At 37.3% G+C, this 26,910-nt stretch overlaps 1 protein-coding gene and 1 pseudogene across 1 annotated transcript; one reads left to right on the forward strand and one right to left on the reverse strand.

Annotated features, from left to right (window-relative positions):
* Positions 1–15,531: 15,531 nt before the first annotated feature.
* LOC101441082 (thyroid transcription factor 1-associated protein 26-like) lies at positions 15,532–16,190 on the reverse strand (annotated as a pseudogene).
* Positions 16,191–24,831: 8,641 nt separating this feature from the next.
* On the forward strand, positions 24,832–25,764 carry LOC101440644 (olfactory receptor 1A1-like). The gene has a single exon (XM_004450274.1). It carries the CDS (start codon positions 24,832–24,834, stop codon positions 25,762–25,764), a length of 933 nt encoding a protein of 310 aa, XP_004450331.1.
* The last annotated feature ends 1,146 nt before the right edge of the window (positions 25,765–26,910 follow it).

Genomic DNA, 26,910 nt, shown 5'->3' on the forward strand with positions numbered 1-26,910 from the left:
GAGTGGGCACCACCATCTCAGAATCCTCAGGACTGGGAATGAACTATGGACTACAATGGACTTACTGGTATTCTACTACAGACTTATTATGATTCTAGCAGCGGAAGGAATTATATCATTGATGCAGAGGCAGTAGCCCCTGAGGGTTCTGAGGTCAGGGAGAGGGAAAACAGGTGTCATATGGGAGCATTTTTGGGACTTGGGAATTGTCCTGAATGGCATCGCAAGTGCAGATACTGGCCATTATATATTTTGCCATAACCTAGAGAACTGTGAAGGAGAAAGTATAAACTACAATGTAAACTATAATCTATGCTTAGTGGCAATGCTCCAAAATGTGTTCCTCAATTGCAATGAATGTACCATACTGATGAAGGATATTGTTAAGGTGGGTAAATGTGGGCAGTGTGGGGAATGGGGCATGTGGGAATTTCCTGTATTTTTTTTAATTTTTTTAATTGCCTTTTTTTAAAAGATACATACATCACAAAAAAAAATTACATTAAAAAATGTAAGAGCTTTCCATATACCCCACACCTATTTTTTTATGAAATATTTATGTAATCTAAATATCTTTTTAAAATAAAAAAGATATTTTTTTTAAATGGGCAAAAGACTTGAAAAGACAACTGTCCAAAGAAGAAATACAAATGTCGAAGAAACACATGAAAAAATGTTCAACTTCACTAGTGATTAGAGAAATGCAAATCAAAACACAATGAGATATCATTTCATACCTGTTAGTCTGGTCACTATTAAAAAGTCAGAAAACTGTAAATATTGGAGAGGACGTGGAGAAATAGGAACACTTATTCACTGTTGGTGGGAATGTAGAATGGTGCAGCCACTGTGGAGGACTGTTTGGCAGTTCCTAAAGAAGTTGATGTAGACTTGCTGTGGGACCTGGCAATACCATTGCTAGGTATATACCCAGAAGAACTGAGAGCAGTGACATGACTAGACATCTGCACAGTGATGTTCATACAAGTGTTACTCATGAAAGCCAAAGATGGAAACAATCTAGGTATCCATCAACTGATGAATGGATAAACAAATTGTGGAGTATACACACAATGGAATATTACGCAGCAGTAAGAAGAAATGAAGTTGTGAAACTTGTGACAACATGGATGAACCTGGAGGATTTTAAGTTGAATGAAGCAGGCCAAACACAAAAGGACAAATACTGTATGATTGCCCTATTATGAACTACATACATATTGTGAAATATAAATATATTATGTGAAATATGAATATGGGTAGAATTGTATATATGAGACCATTTTTCCTTGAAGGTGAACAGTTGTAAGTTAATACTATACAACGTTAATGTCAGTCCAAAAAAAAGAATTATACTATGTGAAGGAGACCAGATACAGAGTATTACATATTGTATGATTCTATTTACATAAAATGTAAATATAAATCAATTCCTAAAGATGAGAGATTAGTTGTTATGTAGGTATTAAGAAGGAATGTTAAGGGGTTTGGAGTCTTTCTTTTGGAGTAATGAAGTTGTTCTAGAATTTTTTAGATATCAATGTACAACATTGTGATTATACTAAAAGCCATTGATTATATACTTTGGATAGAATAGCCAGAAACAAGTAGTAAATATACATCAAGGGATATGTCCATACTTTCTCCCAGGTATGGTTAGGTATTTAGTATGGCATCTCAGGTTTCTGATTCTCTATAATACGATCTTTTTTTTACTTAAATGTTAGCTTTTTAGTTCTATTCTGGTTTCTCTCTGTGGAACTATGATTACTCATAAGCTAGATCTCCACATTCTCTCTAACAGCTGTCTTCTACTTTATTGTTTGAATCCCTTTGTTTCATCTCTCTAGAAGGACTGCACGAGTCCATCCTCTGCTTTACTAATTTATTTTCTGAAGTGTCAGATCTGCCTAAAATGCCAAGAGAAATTTTTTTCTTCTCCTTATTTGTTTCTGTCTCCTGGATCCAGAGGCATGTTCTTCTAAATTTCCTCTGAGTATGCTGTCCCTTATTTTTAGTGTCTTAAGAACAGGAAAAAGGATAATTTCTTAAAATTTTTCTGTTCCCTAATTTAAATTGCTTTCAGTTAAGAGTTTCTCACTCATCTATTTAAGGTGTTGGTAACTTTTCCTTATATTGAAAATAAATTTCAAGGATAATTTCTTTTTTTTTAATGGTCCTAAATAAGAAGGTATTAAACTACACCTGGAGTTTGCCAATAGACAATTAAATTTTACCCCTATCACCGTTTAGGGATTCTTCATTGGGGAAGTTGGGTCAGGGACTCCTTTGAGAAGCTAGTGCAATTTATATTCATTGCCCACAGATAATATTTGCAAAATATCTATCTTGTCATATCATCCTATCCATGACTGGACAAGGCTGTCCAAGGAACAGGAGTTCAATCTGAATATAAGGCAGCTAACAATAGGGCTTAGGGAGGCATTTGGGAGAGCTACTATCAGGACACAAGATAAAAGAAAGGTTATCTCCCACACTAACCATCCTCGAGTCAGGTCCTAGAGCAAAGACGAAATAAAATTATTTTTCTTTGCCACACATAACACCATGTGTGGGCAGGAAAGAAGGCCAGGAATTGATAGTATACTCACAACCAGGGCTTATACTTTTAGTACATGTGTGCACTATTTTAAATATTAATATTTATACCTATTGTATGACCCAGTATATAGCTTTCAGCAATTTGCTCTATTCCCAACAAATTATATATTTTTAAATTTATCCATGTGAATTCATTCATTTTAACAATGTACAACATTCATTAATAAGAAAACTATACACTTTATCACCCATCCCTCATTTCCTTCAGACTTGTTTTAAGAAGTCTGTAGTACAATACACATCCTTGTGAATATCTTCTGGGCTATGTTGCTAGACTTTCTCTTGAGTCTAAACTACATTGAAATGTCTCAATCAGGGGTATATGACTTTTTAGCTTTATGAGACAGAGCCTAATTGTTTTCCAAAGTGGTTGTACTAATTTAGAGTCCCAGTACTAAGGCATGGGAGTACTCATTTTAACATTTCCTCTGTTATGCATGAAATTATCAAACTTATATATGAGTTCCAAGATGAACAACGATAAATTGAATGTTCTTTTATTTGCATTTCTCTCAGTGTTAATGAGGGTGAAGAGCTATTGTCTTGTTTTCTGGTCATGCCAGTTTCTTCTTTTGTGACTTGCCTCGTCAAGATGTGCTCATTATTTACTACCGTGCTTTTGGACTTTTGCTCATTAGTGTGTAGGATTCTTACGTATTCTGAATATAAATTCTTTGATTGTGTGTGTAGCAAATACTTCTTTCCAGTTCATAACTTTTATTTCCCCTTCTTGATGATGGCTTTCATACAAATGTATTTAATATTGATGGAGTCAAATTTTACAATTTTTTCTCTTATGTTTTGTGTATTTGTGCTGGTATAAGAAAGCAATCCCTGACCTCATAACATAAACATATATCCCTCTTAAGGTTTTGCTTTTCACAAATAACCCTTCAGGAATTGATTTCTGTACTTGCTTATATATGGGTGCACAATTGCCTTAATACAAGTTACTAAATGGTCAGTCCATCCTTTCCCTGCCTATTTGAAATCCACTCCTGTCATGTACTAACTTCTAACATATGTTTGGTCTGTGTTGGGCTCTCCAGTCTGCTAAATGGGTCCTTTGTCAGTCTCTAGCCTGTCCTACTCCATTACTTGGACATCCAGCTAAAGCCCTCGTTCAACCTTCAGGACCTGATAGCTTAATTCCTCCTTCAATATTTTCCTCAAATTATCTTAGCTCTCTTTATTCCCACATGAATATTAATAAGTTGGTTTCACTCCATGACCATCCCAAGGAATGGAGAGATTCTACAGCTGCTAGCAAAATAGTCCCATCCCTCTGCCCCATGGGAAATAAGCCTCCTCTCAATTAGAGGTGGATGAGCATCACCATCGCAGAATCCTCAGGATTGGGGGATGAACAATGGACTGAAACAAATGTACTATTATTCTACCATAGACTTGTTATTCTAGCAATGGAAGAACTTTTATCATTGACGTGGAGGCAGTGGCCACTAGAGATTCTGAGGGGAGGAAGAGGGGAAAATAGGTGTAATATGGGGGCATTTTTGGGACATTGGAATTGTCTTGAATGACATTGCAATGACAGATACAGGCCATTGTATATTTTGTTATAACTTAAAAATTGTATAGGGAAGAGGTTAAACTATAAAGTAAACTTTAATCCACATTTAGTGGCAGTGCTCCAATACGTGTTCATCAATTGTAACAAATGTAACACACTAATGAAGGATGTTGTTAATGTGGGAAAGTGTGGAAGGGGTAGAGGGTAGGGCATATGGGAATCCCATACACTTTTTATGTAACATTTATGTAATTACCTCTTTTTTAAGAAAAGTATTAAAAATTTTTAAAAAGATCCTTTTGCTATATTGATTGGGATTGCATCAATTTCATAGATTAACTGAGACTTTCTATCCATTAACATTGCATAATTCACCTTATTTATGTGCTCTTTTCATATCCTTCAGTAGAGTTTTGTAATTTTTTTATACCAGTCTTGGAACTCTCTTATTAGAATTATGTTTAGATGATTTTAAATGTCCATTGTTTTTTTTTTGAATGGCTATCTTTCTTAAAATTATATTTTTAATCATTCTTAACATAGGAACATTATGGATTTTAATGATTTATAATCCCAAATCTAACTGATCCCAGTTTATCTACAGATTCCCTCAGATTTTCTTTGCAGAAAGCCATATTTTCTGTGAATTTTATCCATTTTGTTCTTTCTTTACAATTTTTATATGGCAAAAAAATGGAAGGTAAAGTGTTTCTTTGTAATATAAAAAATATATAGATAATGAAAAAGTAAATGTAAGTAATAAAAATAAAATGAAAAGGCTTATTTCTCTCCTATTTAACATCCACAAGTAGGTGTTCCTGGCAGAACTACAATAAAGAGAACCAGCAACACAGGCACATTCCATCCCTATCTCGACCATCCCATTCAGCCTCCTTGTGATTTTCACCTAGTTGCCAGAAGGGGGAAGAGAATATGAAGGAAAACCAGAACAGGAGCACTACAGGGAATTGGCTGGAGCTCAGCATGCAGGGGAGCCTGGGGTGTGTAGAGCACTCGAGTGTCCAGGAAGAAGGGAACAACCCACACTCGGGTGAGCAGGCAGTAGACTCTGCTATAATTAGTAAGGACTCAGGTTACCAAATGGATAAAAAAGGACATGTGTCTGAATGGCAGCAAACTCCACTCCTGGTACCAAAATCTGCTTTAGTTTCCTAGGCTGCTTAAGCAAATATGATACTATGTGTCTGCTTAAACAATGGAAATTTATTTGCTCATGGCTTGAGCCTAGGAAAAGACCAAACAGAAGCTTCATCAGGGTGATGCTATTTTCCTGAAGACTGGCTGCTGACAATCCTTGGCTCTTCTGCCACATGACAGCATCTGCTGCTCTCTCCCTTCTCTTCTGAGTTTCACTGATTTGTGCTTCTGTTTCCTAGCTTTCTCTCTCTCTCTCTCTCTCTGAGTTTCATTCTCTCGTAAAGGACTCCAGTAATAAGATTAGGACGCATCCTAACTGAGGAAGGCCACACCATGATTGAAGTAATCTCACCAAAAAGTCATACTTACAATGAGTTTACACCCATAAAAATGGCCTAGATTTAGAAACATGTTTTTCTTGGGTACATTCACCTTCAAACCAATACACTGCACCCTCTCGATCCCAAAAAAGATATATCCTTCCACAGGCAAAATACACTAATTCCATCACAACATCCCAAAAGTCTTAAGTCATTTCAGAAACAGTGCCAAGTACAGAGTCTCATCAAATAAGTTATGGGTATATCCTGTCTTCTGTTGATGGATCCATTAAACCTAGAAAACAAGCTATTTGCTCACATTATACAAAGGATACCCAGGTATAGAATAAACATTCCCATTCGCATACTGGAAAGGGTAGGAAAATGTGTCTCACACAATTCCAAAACCCAAAGGGCATACTCCCTTAGATTTCAAGTTCCAACAGTCATCTATGGAAGCAGGTTTTGTCCTCCAGACCTGACGGAGCAGCAGGTCACCCCTTTGAAGTGCTTGCCCAGCAACCATGCTCTCTTCATATACTAGAGGGAAGGCTACATTCTCTCCAAGCACGGCAGCCAGGCTCTCCATACTCCCTGTGGGCAAGCAGCTAAGGAAGCAATTCAATATTTTGGGTTGAAAATGATGATGGTCTAAGCTAAAACAGTGTGAGAGCAAATGAGAATGTTATTATATAATTTTTTCTTTTAAAGGAAGAACCAGCAAGATCAGATGTAGAGGAGAGGGGTAAACTGGGTGAGTGCCTCTGAGCATCCCAGTGTGGGGAACCCATGAAATACACCTGGTTTCAACTAAAGAAATATTGACTGCTAACCTCTTGGTGCACTCTGTATTTTCTGCATGATTTTTCTGTAAACATGTGACTTTACTAATGAAAAATAACTAAATTATTTTTAAACACACCTAGAGCATGCAATGAACTATATTTCACCATAAATTTCCTACAGGTGATAAAAATAAACAAGGTACAATTTTAGTCCAATGAAAAACTTGTTTAGGTTGAATGTGCAGTGTATGGGGTAGGTCAGATAAGTTGGCAGGAGAACTGGACATGGAAATATGGGAAAGACAGATCACATCTGCAGAAAGAGACATAAGTCTATAGCAAAGAAGTACCTAAAGCCAATATGTGTTAAAGGAATCAACCAAAAGAAACCATGAAGAAAGGAAAATAGCAGACCAAAGAGAAAAGATTTGTAATTAAGTGTATGGAAAAGAGATAAAAATCTATCATGGGAGAAAATCTTTGAAAATGAGACACTGGGGGAGGAAAGTCATTGGGCTGGCTTTATAGTTCTAAATAAACATAGCGGCTCTTGTGATTTACAATCTGCTGATGTGAATGTAGGTACCTGGTTCATATTGGGTTCTGGCACAATCTCAGATTAGACAATGGACCAATTCTTACTTCATGAAATGGGGAAGTGGACTTGGCCCAGTGGTTGGGAAGTCCGTCTGCCGCATGGGAGGTCCACGGTTCGGACCCCGGGCCTCCTTGACCCGTATGGGGCTGGCCCATGCACAGTGCTGATGTGCGCAGGAAGTGCCATGGAGTGCGGGGGTGTCCCCCGCATGGGGGAGCCCCAAGGAATGTGCCCTATAAGAAGAGCTGCCCAGTGCGAAAGAAAGTGCAGCCTGCCTAGGAATGGCACTGCCCACACAGAGAGCTGACACACAGAATGCCGCAATAGAGAGAAGCATGGATTCCCGTGCCGCTGACGGCAGTGGAAGCGGACAAAGAGGTGCACGCAGTGGATGGACACAGCGGGTGGACGGCTGGGCGGGGGGGAGTAGGGGGAGTGACGGGGAGATAAATAAATAAATAAATCTTTATTTTTAAAAAATTTATGAAATGTTTATTTTATAGACATGCTGTGAACTGCAGTTTTTGGTTACACTTTTCAAACACTGTCTTTTCATTATCATGTACAATAAAACTAGGGTGGATTGTGGCTCTTCTCCATTAAGTAATAACAAAGGCAAAGACTATGTCTTATAGATTGAATAAAATATTGAATAATGTATTTATCACACATTTGTGATTTGTCCATGAATCCAAAAAACCTGTCTAGGATATGGGAAACCAAAAGGTAAATGATTAAAACCTACATGTTGTGAGTACTGGTGCTGGGTAACTGAATATGGGCACCTCTGATGTCCAGATGGCTCATTTCCTACACATGAATGTCCAGGGATGACTGACTGACAGTCCCACTGTTGTCTCTGTCTGGATATAAGAAACTGATGGATAGAAAGTGGTGGATAAGGAACTCACAATAGAAAAACTTCACAAAGCAGGCCCCAGTAGGATATACTTGAGAGTCCCGACCAAAAGGCATCTCACTCAAAGAAGCCAGTTTTGATCTTTCCAGCCAGAAAATGCCACTTCTCAGAAATCTTGTAACAGTTTGATGAGACCAAATTCTTACAGAAAGGATCACTTTGTTCACATGACGACTCCTTCAGTGAGAATCTGCACAGAAACACTGGGTCGCCATTGTGCTACTGACTAGTAGAGGAGAGTTTGGAAAGTCTCAGCCTTATATGAAGAATAAAAATATCAGCCCTGCTTCTGTCACATGCTTGAGAAGAAAACATCAGCTTGTGCTTTGAAGGATATAATTCATTATTCAAACATCCATTGTACTGGACTACGCGGTTTCAGCATTCTTCTATGCTTGTAAATTTTCGGGAAGGAGCTGTCTTACCACATTTCTGTACTGCTCACAATGCATCCAATAATTCATGGCAGGAATTGGGAAGAATGGAATAAAATAACAGTCCCTGAAATGTAATATGAGAGTGACCGATATAGTTAGATACGTTACTTACATGCCCATTGAAATTTTAATGGAACTGACCTACTGAGATATTTTATTCTTAATCCATTGTTAATCAAACTAGACTATTTCTAAACATCATAAGACACTCTCCCAAATCTTTTTTTAAATTTTTATTTCAGTAAAAAATATGCATCCCAAAATTTCCCCAGTTAACCATATTCAGATATATTATTCAGTGTATATTCAGATATACATTCACAATGTTGTGCAACAGTCACCACCATCCATTAACACAACTTTTCCATTACTCCCAGCAGAAATTCATTACCAATGATGGTTTAACTCTCCCTTCCCTAGCCCTCCCCTGTCCCTGGTAAACTGTGTGCCTCTTTTTGAGTCTATGAATTGGCTTATGCTATTTGTTTCATATAAGTGAGATCATTTAATATTTATCCTTTTGTACTTGGTTTATTTCACTCAACAGCAAGTCTTCAAGGTTCATCCATATTGCACATGCATCAGAACCTTGTTCCTTTTCACAACTGCCTAATATTTCACTGTATGTATATAACACATTTTATTTATCCACTCATCTGTTGATAGACACTTGGGCAACTTCCATTTTTTGGCAATTGTTAATAATGCCACTATGAACATTGGTACGCAAATGTCTGAGTTTCTGCTTTCAATTTCTTGAGTGTCTATCCAGATGTGAGATTGTCCGTTCATATTGTAATTCTTTTTTTTTTTTTTAAAAAAGCTTTAGATTACATAAATGTTACATCAAAAAGGTGGGGAGGGGGAGCAAATGTGGCTCAACCAGTTAAGTACCCACCTTCCACATGGAATGCCCGGGTTCAATTCCTGGTGCCTCCTAAAAAAGGTACCGCAACCCACTACAATGAGTTAGATGCTGAAACCCACCGCAATGAGCTAGATGCCACAACCTACCACAATGAGCTAGATGCCACAAGCCAGCAGACACTGCAACCTGCAGGGAGCAGATGTGGCTCAGGCCTTTGGGCATTCACATGTGGGAGGTCCCAGGTTCAGTTCCACATGCCTCCTGGAGAAGATGAGCAGACACAGTGAGCAAAACAATGAGCAGACAAAAATAAATAAACAAATAATTAATTAATTAATAAATCTTTTTTAAAATCACCTGATTAAAAATATATATATCTATAGGAGGATTACTATATACCCCACCCCTCCCACTCCCACACATTTCCCTATTAACAACATCTTTCATTAGTGTGGTACATTTGTTACAACTGATGAACACATTGAAGCATTGCTACTAACCATAGTCTATGGTTACATTATAGTTTATACTTTGAACCGCACAATTTTATAGGTTTTGAGAGAATCTATAATGACCAGTATCCGTCACTTCAATGTCATGCAGGACAATTCCAGTTTCCCAAAAATGCCCCATGATATACCAATTCTTCCCTCTCCTTCCCCTGAGAACCTTTTATGACCACTGCCTTTATATCAATGTTACAAGTTCTTCCATTGCTAGAATAATAATAAGTCTACTTTAGTTCTTACTTGCATTTCCCCCTTATGTTTGTTCATTCCTCAGTTTTGAGGATTTGGAGATGATGATGCCCACTCAGTTTCTCATTGAGAGGGAGATTACATCCCTTGGGGCAGATGGATGGAACTGTCTTGCTTGCAGTTGGAAATACTCTCTGTTTCTTGTGAAGGGCATTGTCCATCATCATCCCCTTGTTAGTTGCCCTGGGTGAGTCCAATTGGCTTATGAACAGCCTGAAGATTTAAGTCTCTGGGACATATATTTAATGAGTATAGTACTAAATATAGGCTCAAATAAGAGTGGCAGAGCCATATATAAGGAAATTATAAATGAGTCTAACTCAGTTACACTGAGGAGCATATATTCCAAGGTGAGGTCCACTGACAGGGTGCCAAATTCCTGAGATTGTCTGCCCTCCCTATAGTGTCTTAATGTCTCTAGAGCCCTCAGGAGCCCCCTTACTTGAGGCACTATTTGCTGTGGCAGTCAATGAGATCCCCCTGAGACAAGCATATGTGTAACCTATGGAATGACATTCCAACTCACTTTGAAATATCTTAGCCATAAAAAATCAATTGTATTTAATATTTCCCCCTTTTGTTCAAGGTCTTTGTCCAAATGCATTGCTAGGTGGTGCTGGTAATAATCCCTCAGTGCCAGGGAGGCTCATCCCTGGGAGTTATGTCCCACACTGGGGGGAAGGTAGTATATTTATATGCTGAATTAGGCTTAGAGAGAGGCCACATTTGCACAACAAGGAGGTTTTCAGGAGGCAACTCTTAGATAATATACAATACTAGGCTGACTTTCAATTTCATAAGAACAAGGTTATAGGTACAACCATGAATATCAAGGGCCTGACATATTGGTCTGTCCTCTTTCACTAGGCACTGCCCCATGTATTCAGGGGATTCTTGCCACCTATTAGAGAATGTAGCAGGACTTCCCAGGATAAGAATACAATATTCTTCTGGTTATTGAGACAACACCCCCTGACCATTTGAGCATATCCATATGCCATAGATGCATGCTCCTTGTGCACATGTCCCCACACATTCCCCCAAAACCAACAACCCACATCAGTGATCCTCCCCTGCCACAGTTGGGACCCTTCTGCAATCCAAAACCTCACCAAAATGAAAACCAAAAAATCAATAAATAAAAATAATACAGATTTTACAGTGAAGAAAGACCCAATGAAAAAGTATTTTTGAATGTTTGTATTTATTATTATTATTATTTGAATCTTTCTCAAATATTACTAGAAAAACACTCAATAATAAACCTATCACTTTTCAAAATAATAAATGTATTACCCGTTTTCATTAGTGAAAACTCTAAATAAACCTGATTGACAGTATTTTCAGTATGAAATAAGAAACAAACACAAAGAACATTATAAATTATATGACCATATTTCTTCATCAGAGTCAAAGTAGATGAGGTTTTGATTTCAGTGACCAATCCTGGTTATGTAGATAATGTCCCCCAACCTTCAGAAAAAAAAATTTATCCAGTAAATCACTAAACACCCTCTTTATTGTTTTAATCTCTTTGTCACTTGAATCTTCATTCTGGAAGAACTTCTGAAGTTTATCTTCAACATTACTAATTTTATTTCTTAAATGTCAATTTTGCCTAACCTGACCATTTAAATTGTTTGTGCTTTTACTCATCACACTTTGCTGTCTCCAGATTCATTCCATTTTCTCCTAAATTAGTCTCTGAATTGAGTGCCTCTTACTTTAACTTTTTAAATACATGAAAAATAGATATTTTTAAAACATTTTCTTTTCCATTTTTTAATTTGTATTTATTTAAATTTTCTTCCAAGTACTTAAAATGTTCTACCTTTCCTTCACAATGGAAATATAATTCATGTCTTTATTTTAATGTTCTTAAATAAGAAGGGATTCAACCAGGATTGGAATTTTCCAAAATATAATTAAATTTACCCTCTCTTATGAACTTACTGGTATTCTACTATAGAATTATTGTGACTCTAGCAATGGAAGAAATTATATCATTGATGTGGAGACAGTGGCCATGAGAGTTGCTGAAAGCAGGGAGAGGGAAAGGGAGGTATGATACGGGTGCATTTTCGAGACTTGGAGTTGTCCTGAATGATATTGCAGATACAGATGCAGGACATTATATATCCTGCCATAACCTACTGAATGGACTGGGAGAGAGTATAAACTACAATGTAAGCCATAATCCATGCTGTGTAGCAGTGCTCCAAAATGTATTGATCAAATACAATGAATGTACACTAATCACAGAAGTTGTTGGTGTGGGAAAAGTGGGGAATGTGTAGACTGGGTTATATGTGAACCTCCTATGTTTTTTAACGTAACATTTTGTGTGATCTATGTATCTTTTAAAAATAAATTAAAAATGTATTTTTAAGAATTTACCCTCTCTCATCATTCAGAATTTTTCTAATTTGGGGAGGGGATGTTCAAAGATGCCATTAATAAGCTAATGAACACTGTAGTCACTGTACATAGAATATATATGCAAATTTTTTAAAACCCTAGCTAGACTAGCAAAGAAAAAAGAGGAGAAAAAGAAGGACTATGCAAATAAATAAAATCAGAAATGAAAGGGGCAAAGTTATGACTGACCCCACAAAAATAAAAAGGATCATAAGAGTATATTATGAGAAACTGTATGCCAGCAAACTAGACAACCTAGATGAAATGCACAAATTCCTAGAAATGAACAAACAACCTACACTCACACTACAAGAAATACAAAGCAATCACATTTAAAGAGATTGAAATAGTCATCAAAAATCCCAATGAAGAAAAGTTCAGGTCTGGATGGCTTCACAGTGAATTCTACAGAGCATTTAGAGAAGAATTAACACTAATCCTGTCTAAAGTCTTCCAAAAAATTGAAGAGGAAGGAAAATTTCCCAGCACGTTTTATGAACCCAATATCACCCTAATAACAAAGCCAAATAAGAATATTTCAAGAAAAGAAAATTAGAGACCAATCTCTCTAATGAACATAGATGCAAAAATTCTAACAAAATTATTGCAAATAGAGTCCAACAGCATATCAAAAGACTTACTCATCACAACCAAGTGGGATTTATTCCTGGTATGCAAGGCTGGTTCAACATAAGTAACTCAATTAACGTAATACACCCCATTAACAAATTGAAAGAAAAACCCACATGATCATCTTGATAGATGCAAAAATGACATTTGACAAAATCCAGCATCCTTTTTCAATAAAAACACTTCAAAAGATAGGAATAGAAGGCAAGTTCCTCAATATGATAAAAGACATATATGAAAAACCCACAGCCAACATTGTATTTAATGGGAAAAGGCTGAAACTCTCCTGCTGAGATTAGGAACAAGACAAGGATGCCCACTGTCACAATTGCTTTTCAACATTGTGCTAGAAGTTCTAGCAAGAGCAATTAGACAAGAAAAGTTAATAGATAAATAAAAGGCATCCAAATAGGAAAGGAGGAAACAAACCTTACTATTTGCAGAGGACCTTATCCTATATCTAGAAAATTCTGAAATTTCTACCACAAAGCTACTTGAGCTAATAAATGAGTTTAGCAAACTGACAGGACACAAGATGAACACTCAAAAATTAGTAATGTTTCTGTACACTAGTATCGAACAATCTGAGGAGGAAATCTGGGGGAAAAATTCCATTTATTGTAGCAACAAAAAGGTTCAAATACCTAGGAATCAATTTAACTAAAGAAGAGTAGGACCTATAAGCAGAAAACTACAAAGCAATGCTAAAAGAAATCAATGAAGACCTAAACAAATGGAAAGAAATTCTGTGTTTATGGATTGGGTGTCTAAATATGACAATGTCAATCCTTCCCAAACTGATTTATAGATTCAGTGCAATACCAGCCAAAATTCCAACAGCCTACTTTACAGAAATAGAAAAAGCAATTACCAAATTCATTAAGGAAGGGAAAGAGCAATCAAATAGCCAAAAGCATTCTGAAAGCAAAGAGCAGCATGTTAGGAATTTCTCTGCCTGAACTTGAAACATATTACAAAGCTACAGTGGTCAAAACAGCTCGGTACTGGCATAAAGATAGACACATCAATCAGGGGACTAGAATTGAGAGTCTAGAAATAAACCTGTACCTCTACAGTCAACTGGTTTTTGACAAACCTACCAAAGCTATCTTAACAAGACAAACATTCTCTTCATCAAAGGTGCTGGGAGAACTGGATAGCCATAACCAAAAGAATGAAAGAGGACCCCTATCTCACTCCCTATATAGGAATCAAATCAAAATGGATCAAACACCTAAATATAAAAGCCAGCATAAAAATACTAGAATAAAATGTAGGGAAACATCTTAAGGACCTTGTGGTAGGTGTTGGTTTCTTGGACCAAACAAAAAGAACACAGAACAAAAAGAAACACGGATTCCCGTGCTGCTGACAACAACAGAAGCGGACAGAGAAGAACACGCAGCAAATGGACACAGAGAGCAGACAATGGGGGAGGGGGTTGAGGGGAAGGGGAGAGAAATAAATAAAATATAAATCTTTAAAAAAAATTTATAAACGTGAAGTTAGATTAGTGGTTATGTAGGGCTGGGGAAGGACTGCTAAGGGGTGTGGAGTTTTTCTTTTTCGAGTAATGAAATTGTTCTAAAATTTTTTGTGGTGATGAATGCACAGCATTGCAATTATATTAAAAGTCAATGATTATACACTTTGGATAGATCATATGACATATGAGTATTTCTCAATAAAACTTCTTAATAAATAAGCAATTGTGCAAGAATGATAGAAATAGCAGCTAAGTACAGCACCAGAAGCATAGAAAAATCAAGAGGTAAAGAAGTTTCTTATTTGTTTGTTATTTATTATTTTTATTGAAATAATGGAAATACTCTAATGATTGAGGTGATGAAAGCACAACTATGTGATTATACCAAACACAATGGATTGTACACTTTGGATGAATTTTATGCTTTCTCAAAATGTACCCATAAAATTGATTTTTTTAAAAATCTTATTAGAATAACATTCATTCATATATTTATTATGTTTTAAAGTAAGAAATGTATTACACCTTTTACTTTAATCAAAGTATTAAATAAACCTGATTGAAAGCATTTTGGATATGAAATAAGAAACAAAGACAAAAAACATTATAAATTCATTTGACCATATTTCTCTAGTAAAGTCAAAGTAAATGAGGCTTTGATTCCAGTGGCCAACACTGATTATGTAGCTAATGTTCCCAACCTAAAAACAAAAAACAAATAAGCAAACAAAAATAAAACAGTTTATCCAGTAGATCAGTAAACACCCCTTTCTTGTTTTAATCTCTTTGTCATTTGAATCTTCCTTCTGGAAGGACTTCTGAAGCCCATCCTACACATTACTAATTTGTCTGATGAAAGGTCAATTCTGTCTAAACTAACAATTTAAATCATTTGTGCTTCAGTCTCTGAATTGAGTGTCTCTTACTTTTATGTATTAACTACATGAGAAAAATATATATATATATATTTTTAACTCTTGATTAAGGACAAAATGTCCGATTTAATTATTTTCTTCTATTTTTTGAAGAAGATACTCCATTTGTAAATGCAAGTTTGGTTGGCCCTTTATAGTCTTTTTGCACAATATTTTGAAAACTTCCATTTTCTTCTTTTTGTAGAGTCTCTGAGCTGCTTCTCTCATTTTCTTTTCTCAAATTCTTGTTTCTTACCAGCATGCTTAGCTTGTACCTGTTCATATTCTTATAGTGTTTTTGATTTGATGTTTTCTTTTTATTTTTCTTTGAAGTAGCAATGGAGTTTACTGTTTTGCTACATTGATCTGCTGGTAGAGAATGATCAACACTACATTGTTCTTCAGACAAAGCCTGGTCATGCTTCCTTGTTCTGGCAAGGGCGGGTCAACTTGTTTTCTGACAAAGTTTGGCCAACTTTTTTAAGTGGCTTCCTAAGTCTTTCCTCTTCATCTAAATATACATGTTTCAGGTGATCTGGGTATAGATCTGTGAATTGGGATTCTTGTGAGGTTTGAGCCTTTTGTGCCTTCCATAGCAATTTCTTGTAATTTTTCTGAATCTTTGGCTTTCTTCGAAATGCAAAGGCTTGATCTTCATGGACACTCCCCAAATGGGTCTTCAGAAGGTTAGGATGCCACGTCCTCAGTTTCATGTTCTTATTCCTTATTGGGAACGGGATAGTCATAGATTTCACTAATAAGCTAATGAACACTGTAGTCACTGTACATAGAAGATATTTGCAATTTTTCGAGAGTAAAGTATCATTTTTCTTATTGTTCTCTTCTATAGCCTTTCATAATTCCTTATGCCTAATATGTATGGAATAAATAAAATATGCAATAGTAAGATATTCTGAGTAGGAAAAATATGGCTACTAAGAAGAAAACATCTTTTGGGCTATTTATCCGTGCTGGACAGGGTGACCCTGGGAACTGGAGACTGATCTGAACACAGGGCAGGGTTCATGGGCCTAACCTGGAACTTTTCAAGAGGATAATGCAAGTTAACAAAACTCCATCTACCATGTGCTTAGTCTCATAGAAGATTTTGGAGATTTGTCCAACAATTAAATGACCAGAGAAGGAGGAAGTGAAATAACAATTAGCATTTACTAAGTGACGGTCAAGAAAAAGCCAACTATGTTTCAGGCTCTGGTTTAAGACGTTTTCAGATGTATTTCATTTCATCTGCAGAACAGCTTTATGAAGATGTTATTATTATTGTTACGCTCATTGTTGCCGCTATTCCAGTTTTACGTGTGAGTAAGCAAAAATAATTGTCCAAATTACTTAAGTGTCAAAGTGTGAGTCAATTTTATTGAGGGTATGTTGCCTGGCATGTGGTAAACATGAAGTTGGCATAATTATTATTACTTAATTATTAGCTGGTCAGTCGCATTTGAACACATCATACTGTCCCATATCTCCATGACTAAGAACATTCTATTTGCCTGGACTATACAATGTTAAGAAATGAGACCTCATGTGGAAGTGGACCCATAGGTAGTGACAGTTTGATTACAGGACACCATGCTCTTCATATTTTTTTAAGTGTAACTAATATTCAAAGTCAATAAACTTTGCTTTTTTAAATTAAAAAAAAAAAAAAAGTGTGAGTCAAACCCACCAGAGCTTGCCATTTTCACCATGGTCCTAGACAGAAGGTCATAACCTCTTTACCACAGGACAACCTAGATTATAGAAAAGTGACCATTATTCTGGGCTATTAAAAGGCACGTATAAGAAGTAGACAGGATACCATCTAGACCCTTTGCATCTCTAAGGATATAAAAAATATCAGCACACAAAATAAAAGGAAGGAAAACTCACACCCCAACCCTCTTCAGGACAGATCATAAAGTAAAGATGAAATAAAATTCTTTCTCTTTGCCACACTTAACACCAGAAAGTTTCCAGCACAAAGAGGAAGGAAGCGCTGGAGCTCAATGGTAGCCTAGTCCTTGTAGCTCCAAAGAGGAGATTCCAGGTTTGAGCTAACAGCAGAGGACAGGGGCCCACATTCCAACAAACATCCTAGAAAGGGCACCCCAGAGTGTAGACCCTAGGGACACTCTCTCTTGGAAACCTTCTCACCCATCCTTGGTCTGGAAAACCCTCTGGAAATAATTGTTCTTGATGGGCACTGGGTTCCCTGAGGGAATGGCTGGAGGAGTGTGAAAATGAGTCCCAACAATTACTGAAACTTGGCCTGAATGTGTTTTGGGAGACTTTATAACCTGGTGCATATTTCCAGATTGCTCTTTGCTCTGACCTTCCTCAAGGAGGATCTAGACCCCTCGTCTTCACGTCCCAGCACTGCTCTGGCACTACAGCCTTGCCCGTCCATTCTTCTGTATGGTTGAGAATCTCAGACCGCATCATCCCTACCAGTCCTGTATCCTGGTGTCAAGAAGAGAAGACCAAGGATCAGCTCTTCAGGCCATCATTGGCCCCTTATCCAGCACACATACTTTCAAAACTAGTGCTAGCAGGTGTTAGACCAGTTGGCTATAAATTGCTTTATTTGGGGAAGAGCAAAGGCCACAGACCTCCCCCTTTTTACTTCACTTGAGCTCAGCATAGACTCACCTGATAGGGACTGTGGACATTGGAGAAAAAGCTTATAAAAGTGTTATCGAGGGATAGCTAGCTTTTAACTGACACTTACCATGTGCCAGCAACAGCATGATTCTCTTAGACTCTGAGAAACCCCCAAGAGGTAAGTAGAACTATTATGTTATTTATTGGCTAAAAAAAAAAAAAAGGGTGAAATTAATTGGCTAAAGTTACCAAGAGAGGTAATGTCAAATCTGGGACTTGACTGGAGGAGCTCAAGAATCCAAATTCTCAAGATGGGAGATATGGGGATAACACAAACAGAGCAGGGGTATAACCCTCCACCTCCTTACATCTCCTCAATCAGGGCATTTGGATTTCCCTCCCTCCTCCTTACATGTCCCAGAACACCATCATATTAATGAACCAAAGAATGCTGAAAACGGGGCTTTAGATCTTATCTGACAATTCTTCTCCTTGGGCTCCTGTTTAAAAAGCAGGATCCTGAAGGGTAGCTCTGATGTCAGTATCTCAGTCCCAAGCTTTACCTCCTGATGTGATATTGTGTGTATGTGCCCTTGGGTGCAGGCACCCAACCCATGTGTGTGTATGTGTGTGTGTATGTGTGTGTGTGTGTGATCTTGGAAAGAAGCGAAAAGCTACCCTCCACTCCACATTCAGGGGTACATGTTAACAGCCCTTCAGAAAATTGTGTTAATCATTTTCAATACACAGATGCCTTGAACTAGCAAGGAGGTCTCAAATCATTCAGAGGTCAGGCCTTTGGCCTTATCTCTGCCCCTACATGCCAGGGGAAGCGCTTTGCCTCTTCTGTCCCTGTAACTGTCATCTGCAACATCACACTCGTGAAAGCAATAACACAACAGGAGGGAGAATTTGAGTGGCCAAGCATCGCCAGGGATTCTGGCTTCCGTCCAGTGAACTCAAGGCTCTCACTCTGCCTCCAGCTTCTTGTGAATGGTCCCCCTTTCGCCTCTTCCTGGCAGACCAGTTTCTCTTACCTCTTTTTCCAGAGTCTCAGCAGAAATCGTGCCTGCCCATGAAAGTGGCAGTGGAGATCTCCATCCCAGCCATCCCATATCCCTGTGTTCAGAAACCGCCCTCCTCTGAGTCTCTTTCTGTTACATAAGTTCCCATGCTGATTATATCACCCTTTCATTTCTGTGCTGCTTATTCTTACATTTCTTCAATGTCGTTTTTTAAAAAATCAGCATGTGATTATCCTTGCACCAGATTATCACTCCACAACCTCACCCTATTCTTCAGTAATTTAATATACATATTCAAATATCTGCACTAATATTAAACATATTTGGGCTATCCCAGAAATAGGGAGTGCAACCCAAATCCCCAAAATAATTCTTAGTAACCAATGCAAGTTGTACAAAGTTCTTCCTTTGGCTCAAAACCCTTCAAGGTATAAACCCAAAATTCTCTTCTAAACTCATTTCTACCTACTCCCCTGCCTGTCTCCTCTGCTCTTGATAAAGATACATAACACATTTTTCCTAAATTTACAATCCAGTAGTCTAAACTATTGGCCTTTGAGTATTCTCTCCATAATAAAGAATTCAGACTTCAACTATTAGCTGATGGGTAGACAGAGAGCGATTTTAAGAGAAAGACAAAATCCCATTGCCATTTAAATGTCTGTTTTGGGTTCCAGTAAGCCGATATCACTAAGAAGACGCCTACCTGAAAAAGGAAGGACAGAGAGAAGAAATGTGGTGTGAGCTAGAAATGTCTGAACAACTAACAGAAGGAAAAAGCATTGAGGCAGATACTGAGAGAAAATGTAGTCACTGAGAGAAGTGATGGAGCAAATTCCTGAGGAAACACAAGGGAACAGGAATGAGCGCATGCTGGATGGCCGTGTGCTTTTCTTATGATAAAATTAGGTGTGTGCAAATTATAGGAAAAGGAGATGTAAAGGAAATGTTCCCTCATTGGTTTTATTTTTTCTAAAAGATGAAGAAAGCAACACCCATGTTCTAGGAAAGTTTTCACGTAGAGGTTTGTGGAGAGTTTCAGGAGCGTGGCAAAGGCTTTGAAACTCTGCCGTGGATAAAGGAAAGAGGCAAGATTGCAGAAGAACTATCTGGGCGCAAACAGAATTGAGGATCATGAATTCTAGCCCCAGATACGTGTGGTTTCTCTGCCAGTTGGAAGGGTAGGTGACCTTACAGTGCTGACGGGAGGAGAGAAAATTACCAGAACTGGACTGACTAGACAAAAGAGGTTAAGAGGCTGGAGAAGAGCTTAGGGTCATAGCGTGGGTGTACTCATAATAATGAGCTGGGAGGAGTAGCACTAGACAATTAAATAACAGGAGCTGAAGACCGTTCAATTGTATCCCTCTTTGCATCCACTTACTATTTGCTTCCTCTAATCCAGGGGTTCTTAACCTTCTTTGTTCCACAGACCCCTTTGCCAGTCAACTGAAAACCACAGACCCTTATTAAGTCCACACTATACTGTGTATTATTTAATAAATATATCACACCCGCTCCAACACGTCCCCACAAGAATAATGTTTTAAGTTTCAATTCAAGCTCACACACCCCTGATTAAGAACCCCCGCTCTAAGGTTGCTGTTATGGGTGGAGTGGGATGAGGGGGGTGGGAGGGTATATGGAGACCCCATATTTTTTTAATGTAACATTAAAAAATAAAGACAAAGAAATTAAAAAAAAAAAAAAAAAAAGAACCCCTGCTCTAATCTGACCCTTTCTTCCATTGCATCCTTCTCTCTTAGCAGGACACAACAGCCCCTGGATCCCTCTCCTCAGTGTAAATAAACTCCCATTTATTCTGCCCTGTTTACAAGCCACCCTCTCTCTCCTGTCCGCACTTGACATGACTGAGTCACCCAGCTTGATGTCCACATTCTGGACTCCGTTATTCCCAAACCTATGAAACCTACATGTTAAATTGTATGTTCTTTTTGTGATCTTATTAAAACACCAAAAAGACAAAGAGAATAACATATGAACTCTAGATTTTACATGTGACATTTGATCAAATTTACTCCAAAAGACTTTTTAAAACAAATACAAAATAAGCAGTGGCAACCACTTAGTTCCAATCCAAAACCTTACTTTTCCCCCTAAAACGAGACATGATTGCTAACCTGAAGTTGGGAATGAACTCCCATTCAAAAATTAATTACTGCATGTGTGTGTATTATTTTAAATATTAACATTTACATATATTATGTGATACAATACTAATGTTTAAGCAACTTGCTTTATTTCCATCACATTATGTTTTCTTGATTTATCCATGTGAATTCATTCATTTTAACCCTCTACAGAATTCATTCATAAGTAAATAACACAATATATACCCATTCCTCATTTGTTAGATGATTTGTGAGAATTCTATATCATAGTATACATTCTTGTGAAAATCTTCCTGTCCACAGATGCTAGAGTTTCTCTAGGGTCTCATCTGGAAGTCAATTGCTGGGTCAGAGGTGTATGAATTTTCATCTTTACAAGGGATTGATTTCAAAGTGGTTCTACTAACTTAGAGTCTCATCAAGAGGGCTTATGTTTCCATTTTTCTTAACTGATATCATAACACTGAAAATGCTCAGGCATTTGTACATGTTCCAAAATGAGGGACAATAACTTGAATTTCTTTTAATTTGAAATTCTCTTATTTTTGAAGAGGTTGAACATCTGTTCTTTTGTTAATTGGACACACCAGTTTCTTCTCTCACTTGCCTCTTCAAGTCTCTACTTACTATTTCCTACTGGGTCTTTTGTTCTTTTTCTCTTTATTTTATAAGACTTAGGTATTCTGAATATAAATCTTCTATTGGATATATGTGTAGCAAATACTTCTTACAGCCCACACTTTGTCTTTCCCCCTCTCTTTTTGGTGTCTTTTTCATACAAATGGTTTTAATTTTAAGGTATTCAAATTTTACAAAAACTTCTCTTTAAGTTTTGTGCATTTGTGCCAGGTTTAAGAAACAAATTTCTATCCTGATACCATAAACATTTTTTCTCTAAAATTTTTGACATTTTGCTAGTCACAATTAATCCTTTAGGAATAGTTCTCTGTATTCTTTCATACATAGGTCCCCAATTGTCACAGCACAATTTACTAAATAGTCATCCATCCTATCCTGGCTTTTATCAAACCAACCCAGGTCATATATGGACTTCTAATGTATTCTTCATCTGTTACTTGGTCTCTAGTCTGCTACATGGAACAGATTGTCAGTCCCTGCGTCTATCCTTTTTTACTGTTTGAATTATCTTAGCTAAAGCCCTAGTAAAACACATCAATAGTTAATAGGACATTTATTCCCTCTTTCTTCTTTGTGTCAAATTTTCATAGCTCTTCTGGTTCTTAATTCTCCACATGTTTTCAGATCAGCTTGTTAAGGTTCATGTTTATGTTTACAAGACACCTGTGATATTTGATTAGGATTGCATTAAATTCATAGATTAACTGTCAGAGAACTGACATTTAACCACATTGTCATTCTATCCATTAACAATATATATCTCCCATTTAATTGGGTATTCTTTTTCACCTTACAGGAAAGTTTTATAATTTTTTATACCACTCTTGGACACTTTTACTAGAATTATTTTTAATTCCTTAAAATTTCCACTTTTATGAATGGTAATCTTCATTAAAATTATTTTCCAACTACTTGCTCTTACTTAAGAATATTATTGATTTTTCTGTCTCTATAAATTTATTTGTATTTATATTTTGTATAGATAGAGTCTAACAATATGTACTACTTTGTACCTAGTTTCTTTCACTTAGCATACTTTCTTTTCTTTTACTTCCTTTGATGGAATAATAGTAATACATTGTTATACCATATGGTCCACAAGTATTGATTATTAAATATTGATTTAGTCCACAAATATTCTTGATACTCTCTTAGTTTATCTACAGATTCCATTGGATTTTCTATGCAATTATAAATTTTCTGTGAATTTTTCCCTTTTTCTCTTTTCCTTTCAAATACTTCTATGGAAATATCTTGAAGGGGCCGTGTTTATTAATAAAAAAATAATAAATGAAAAAATAAATAAATGACAAAATTAAAGGAATCATTTCTTTCCTATGTGGCAGCATCAAATGAATGTTCTTGGTGTTGGGTGTGCCACAAAATATGGAGAACCAGGGACAAAGGCTCATTCCACCTGTGACTCCTTGCAGTTTTAATCCAGGTTGAGAAAGATAAAGAGAGAATGGAGGAAGCCCAGAAATGAACCATATCACTGAACAGAGTGGAGCTCAGTCACGTGACCACACGTCAAGGCAACGAGCCTGGGAAATGCAGTGTAGCTGAGTGTCCAGAAAGAAGACAACCTGCATTTGAGTGAGCAGCTACTAGTCAATTAGTACAGACTGAGATTACAAGATGAATCAAAAAGGAGAGAACCTATAGTCAAGGAGTTAAGGGAGTATCACAATAGTTCAAATAGAAAATGATGACAGCCACTGAGACAGAAATAGAATGTTGGGTTATATAAGCTTTCTTTTAAATGAAGAATCAACAAGTTCAGATGCAGCAGTTAGGGTTACTCTGGGTAAACATGGGGAACCCATGAAGTACACCTTGATTTGACACAAGAAATACTAAGGACTAACCTATTGATCTACTCTGTTTTTTCTGCATGATTTTTCTGTAAAATTACAATTTCTCTATTAAAATTTTTAATTTTTCAAACTCCTTAATGTGCACAGTGATCAAATTTCGTAGTAATTCCTCTGGAGGAGGTAAAAAATTTAAAAATACATAGTTTTCCCTTGCAGAAAAAGCTTGCTATGTTGAAAGTACAGAATGATGGGCTTCATCAGACATGGTGGTAGAACAACTGAACAAGGAAATATGGGATCAAGCCTAAAGCCAAAAGACCAGAGAGTCATTGGCAAGGTAGTAGTTGAAGCCCCTATAGAGTTAAGGAGTCCCCAAAAGAAATAATGAGGAATGAAGAGAGCAAACCAAAGAGAAAACTTTGTAATTAAGAGATAAATGCTATCAAAGGAGATGGTCAAAGTTTTCTTTAAAAATGGGACACACAGGAAGGACATTCACTGTGCTGGTTTTACAGGGACCTAAATAAACCCAATGATTCCTGTGATTTACAATCTCCGAATGCCAATGTAGACACCTGTTACCTCCTGGGCTCTGGTTGAATCTGAGTTTGATCAGTAGAGCAATTTCTAATTGTACAGGCTGTTCCCTATCCTGACACATCCTTTGCATAAGAGTGTTTGGTCAAAGAATCTGAATGCCGTACTTCCCTTATATATAATAAGATCTGTGTGTGATTCTAGCTTCAGCATTAGGTTGTAAGGTACTTGGGAGTTAGATGTGTCTTTATGGGTTGAATAAATTAATAAACTGTACTTATCACATATTTCTGATTTTTCCATGAAGCCTAACAAAGTGTGTAGCACAAGAAATAAGAAAAGTTAATTATTCCTTAAATGATCAAATTCTAGGTGTTTTAGGTGATGGTGTGGTGGAAGCAGATAATGGCCAGCTCTAATGTACAGACTGCTCATTTCCTACACTTTAATGTCCAACTGATGGTTAGTCCCATTGACAACAGGTATTTATTCCCAATATATTGTCTCAGCCTGGATTTAGTAAATGCAGGAAGACAGAAAGTTGATCACTGGAGCCAAACGTGGTGGATAAGAAAGCCATGACAGCAACTTCAGTAATAACTCTGTATTCCCCTCTCTTTTCATGCTGAAGGAGCCATGAGGAAAGAAAATCAGTCCTCTACCCTGTATTTCATTCTCCTGGGACTTAGCAGTCAGCAGGCACAGGAAGATTTCTTCTTCATCCTCTTCCTGTTCATCTACCCCATCACATTGATTGGAAACCTGCTCATCATCTGCGCCATTCACTCCGATGTCCGCATTCACAACCCCATGTACTTTTTCCTTGCCAACCTCTCCTTGGTTGACATCTTTTTCTCATCTGTAACTGTCCCTAAGATGCTCACAAACCATTTCCTGGGCAGCAAAGCCATCTCCTTTGGGGGATGTATAACACAGATGTATTTCATGCTTGCTTTGGCTAACACTGACAGCTACATCTTAGCTGTGATGGCATATGATCGTGCTGTGGCCATCAGCTGCCCTCTTCATTACACAACAATTATGAACCCAAGGTCTTGTGTCCTTCTTGTTGTTGGGTCTTGGGTGATTGGAATTGCCAATTCCCTCCCCCACACTCTACTCACAGCCAGTCTGTCCTTCTGCAACAACCATGAAGTGGCCAACTTTTACTGTGACATTAAAGCTTTGCTCCAGTTGTCCTGCTCTGACATCCACTTTAATTTGAAGATGATGTACCTAGGAGCTGGTGCTTTCTGTGTGCCATTAATATGCATCATCATCTCCTATGTTCGGGTCTTCTCCACTGTCTTAAGGGTTCCATCCACCAAGGGAGTGCTCAAAGCCTTCTCCACCTGCGGCTCCCACCTCACTGTTGTTTCTTTGTATTATGGGACAGTGATGGGCATGTATTTCCGCCCTCTGAACAGTTACAGGCTGAAGGATGCAGTGATAACTGTGATGTATGTGGCAGTGACGCCAATGCTAAATCCTTTCATTTATAGTCTCAGAAACCGAGACATGAAGGCTGCCTTGGGGAAGCTCTTCAGCAAGAGAATGTCCTCACAATGAGTGTGAGGTCATGGATTAGACACTGCAGTCCCCAATTATGAAGCCTTTGAGAGTCCAGCCCCAATGTCATCCCACTTCTAGAAGTCAGCTTTGATCTTTCCAGCCAGAAAATACCAATGATGAGACTGTGGTCTTATTGAAATTAACGCTTCATTTGCGTTATTCCTCCTTTGGCAGAGAGGCAGCACAAGTACATTGGGTTCATATCCCAGCTGTAATACTGACTAGCACAATAGAGTTTGGAAAGTCTCAACTTTGTCTTCCACATCCATGTATTAAGATTTAAAATATCTGCTCTGTTTCTGTCAGTGGTTTGAGAGAATCACATCAGCTTGTGCTTTGAAGGATATAAATTCAAATATCCATTGTACTCGACTATGAGGTTTACTCTCCCCTTCTACCCTTATAATGCTTTGAGGGAAGGAGCATTTTTAAAGTATCTCTGTACCTCCTGCAATGTTGTTTACATAAAGTGCATTCAATAATTACTGGTGGAAAGTGAGGTGAATGAAAAAATATCAGACCCCAAAATGTAAACTGATAATGATCAGACATAGACTGAATTGAAATCTTTATAGAAACTGGCCTTGGAAGACATTTTTGTTCTTACTGCATAGTTGTTTAAACTAGATGATCTCTAAACATCATAAGACTCTCAAAGTCACACTGGATACTGATATTCATTACTAGAGTTATTGCAATCTAAATTAATAAAGATGAGGCATGTTCTGCTTTAATTAATTATAACATAACATAAAACACAGTTGATGGAAAATTTGGGTACCAAATAATAAATAAAGAAAAAGAACTTCATTAAAAATGATTTGACCATATTTCTCCAAAACAGCCAATGGATTACAAGGCTTTGATTCTTGGTGTCCATCCCTGATTATATTATGTGTATAATATTCCACAAAACACCCACCGTATAACCAGTAGGTCATTAAACACCCACTAAAGGAACCCCTTACCTATAATCTGATTCTATTCATGAAAAGTTTAAAATGTTTTTCAATGTACTAATAATATATAAGTGCTGTTCATCTCATTTTTTCAAACAAAACAATGTTTTGTTGTGGTGAATTGAGTGCATCTTAGAACAGAGTACAAGTTGTCCCATTATCTACTATTTCTAGTAGAAACATA

The sequence above is a fragment of the Dasypus novemcinctus genome, chromosome 21, assembly GCF_030445035.2.
Source record: "Dasypus novemcinctus isolate mDasNov1 chromosome 21, mDasNov1.1.hap2, whole genome shotgun sequence".
NCBI classification, from domain to species: domain Eukaryota; kingdom Metazoa; phylum Chordata; class Mammalia; order Cingulata; family Dasypodidae; genus Dasypus; species Dasypus novemcinctus.

Bases quoted from the DNA above. Each gene is read 5' to 3' on its own strand.
- LOC101440644 (XM_004450274.1), top strand. From the start codon at position 24,832: ATGAGGAAAGAAAATCAGTCCTCTACCCTGTATTTCATTCTCCTGGGA.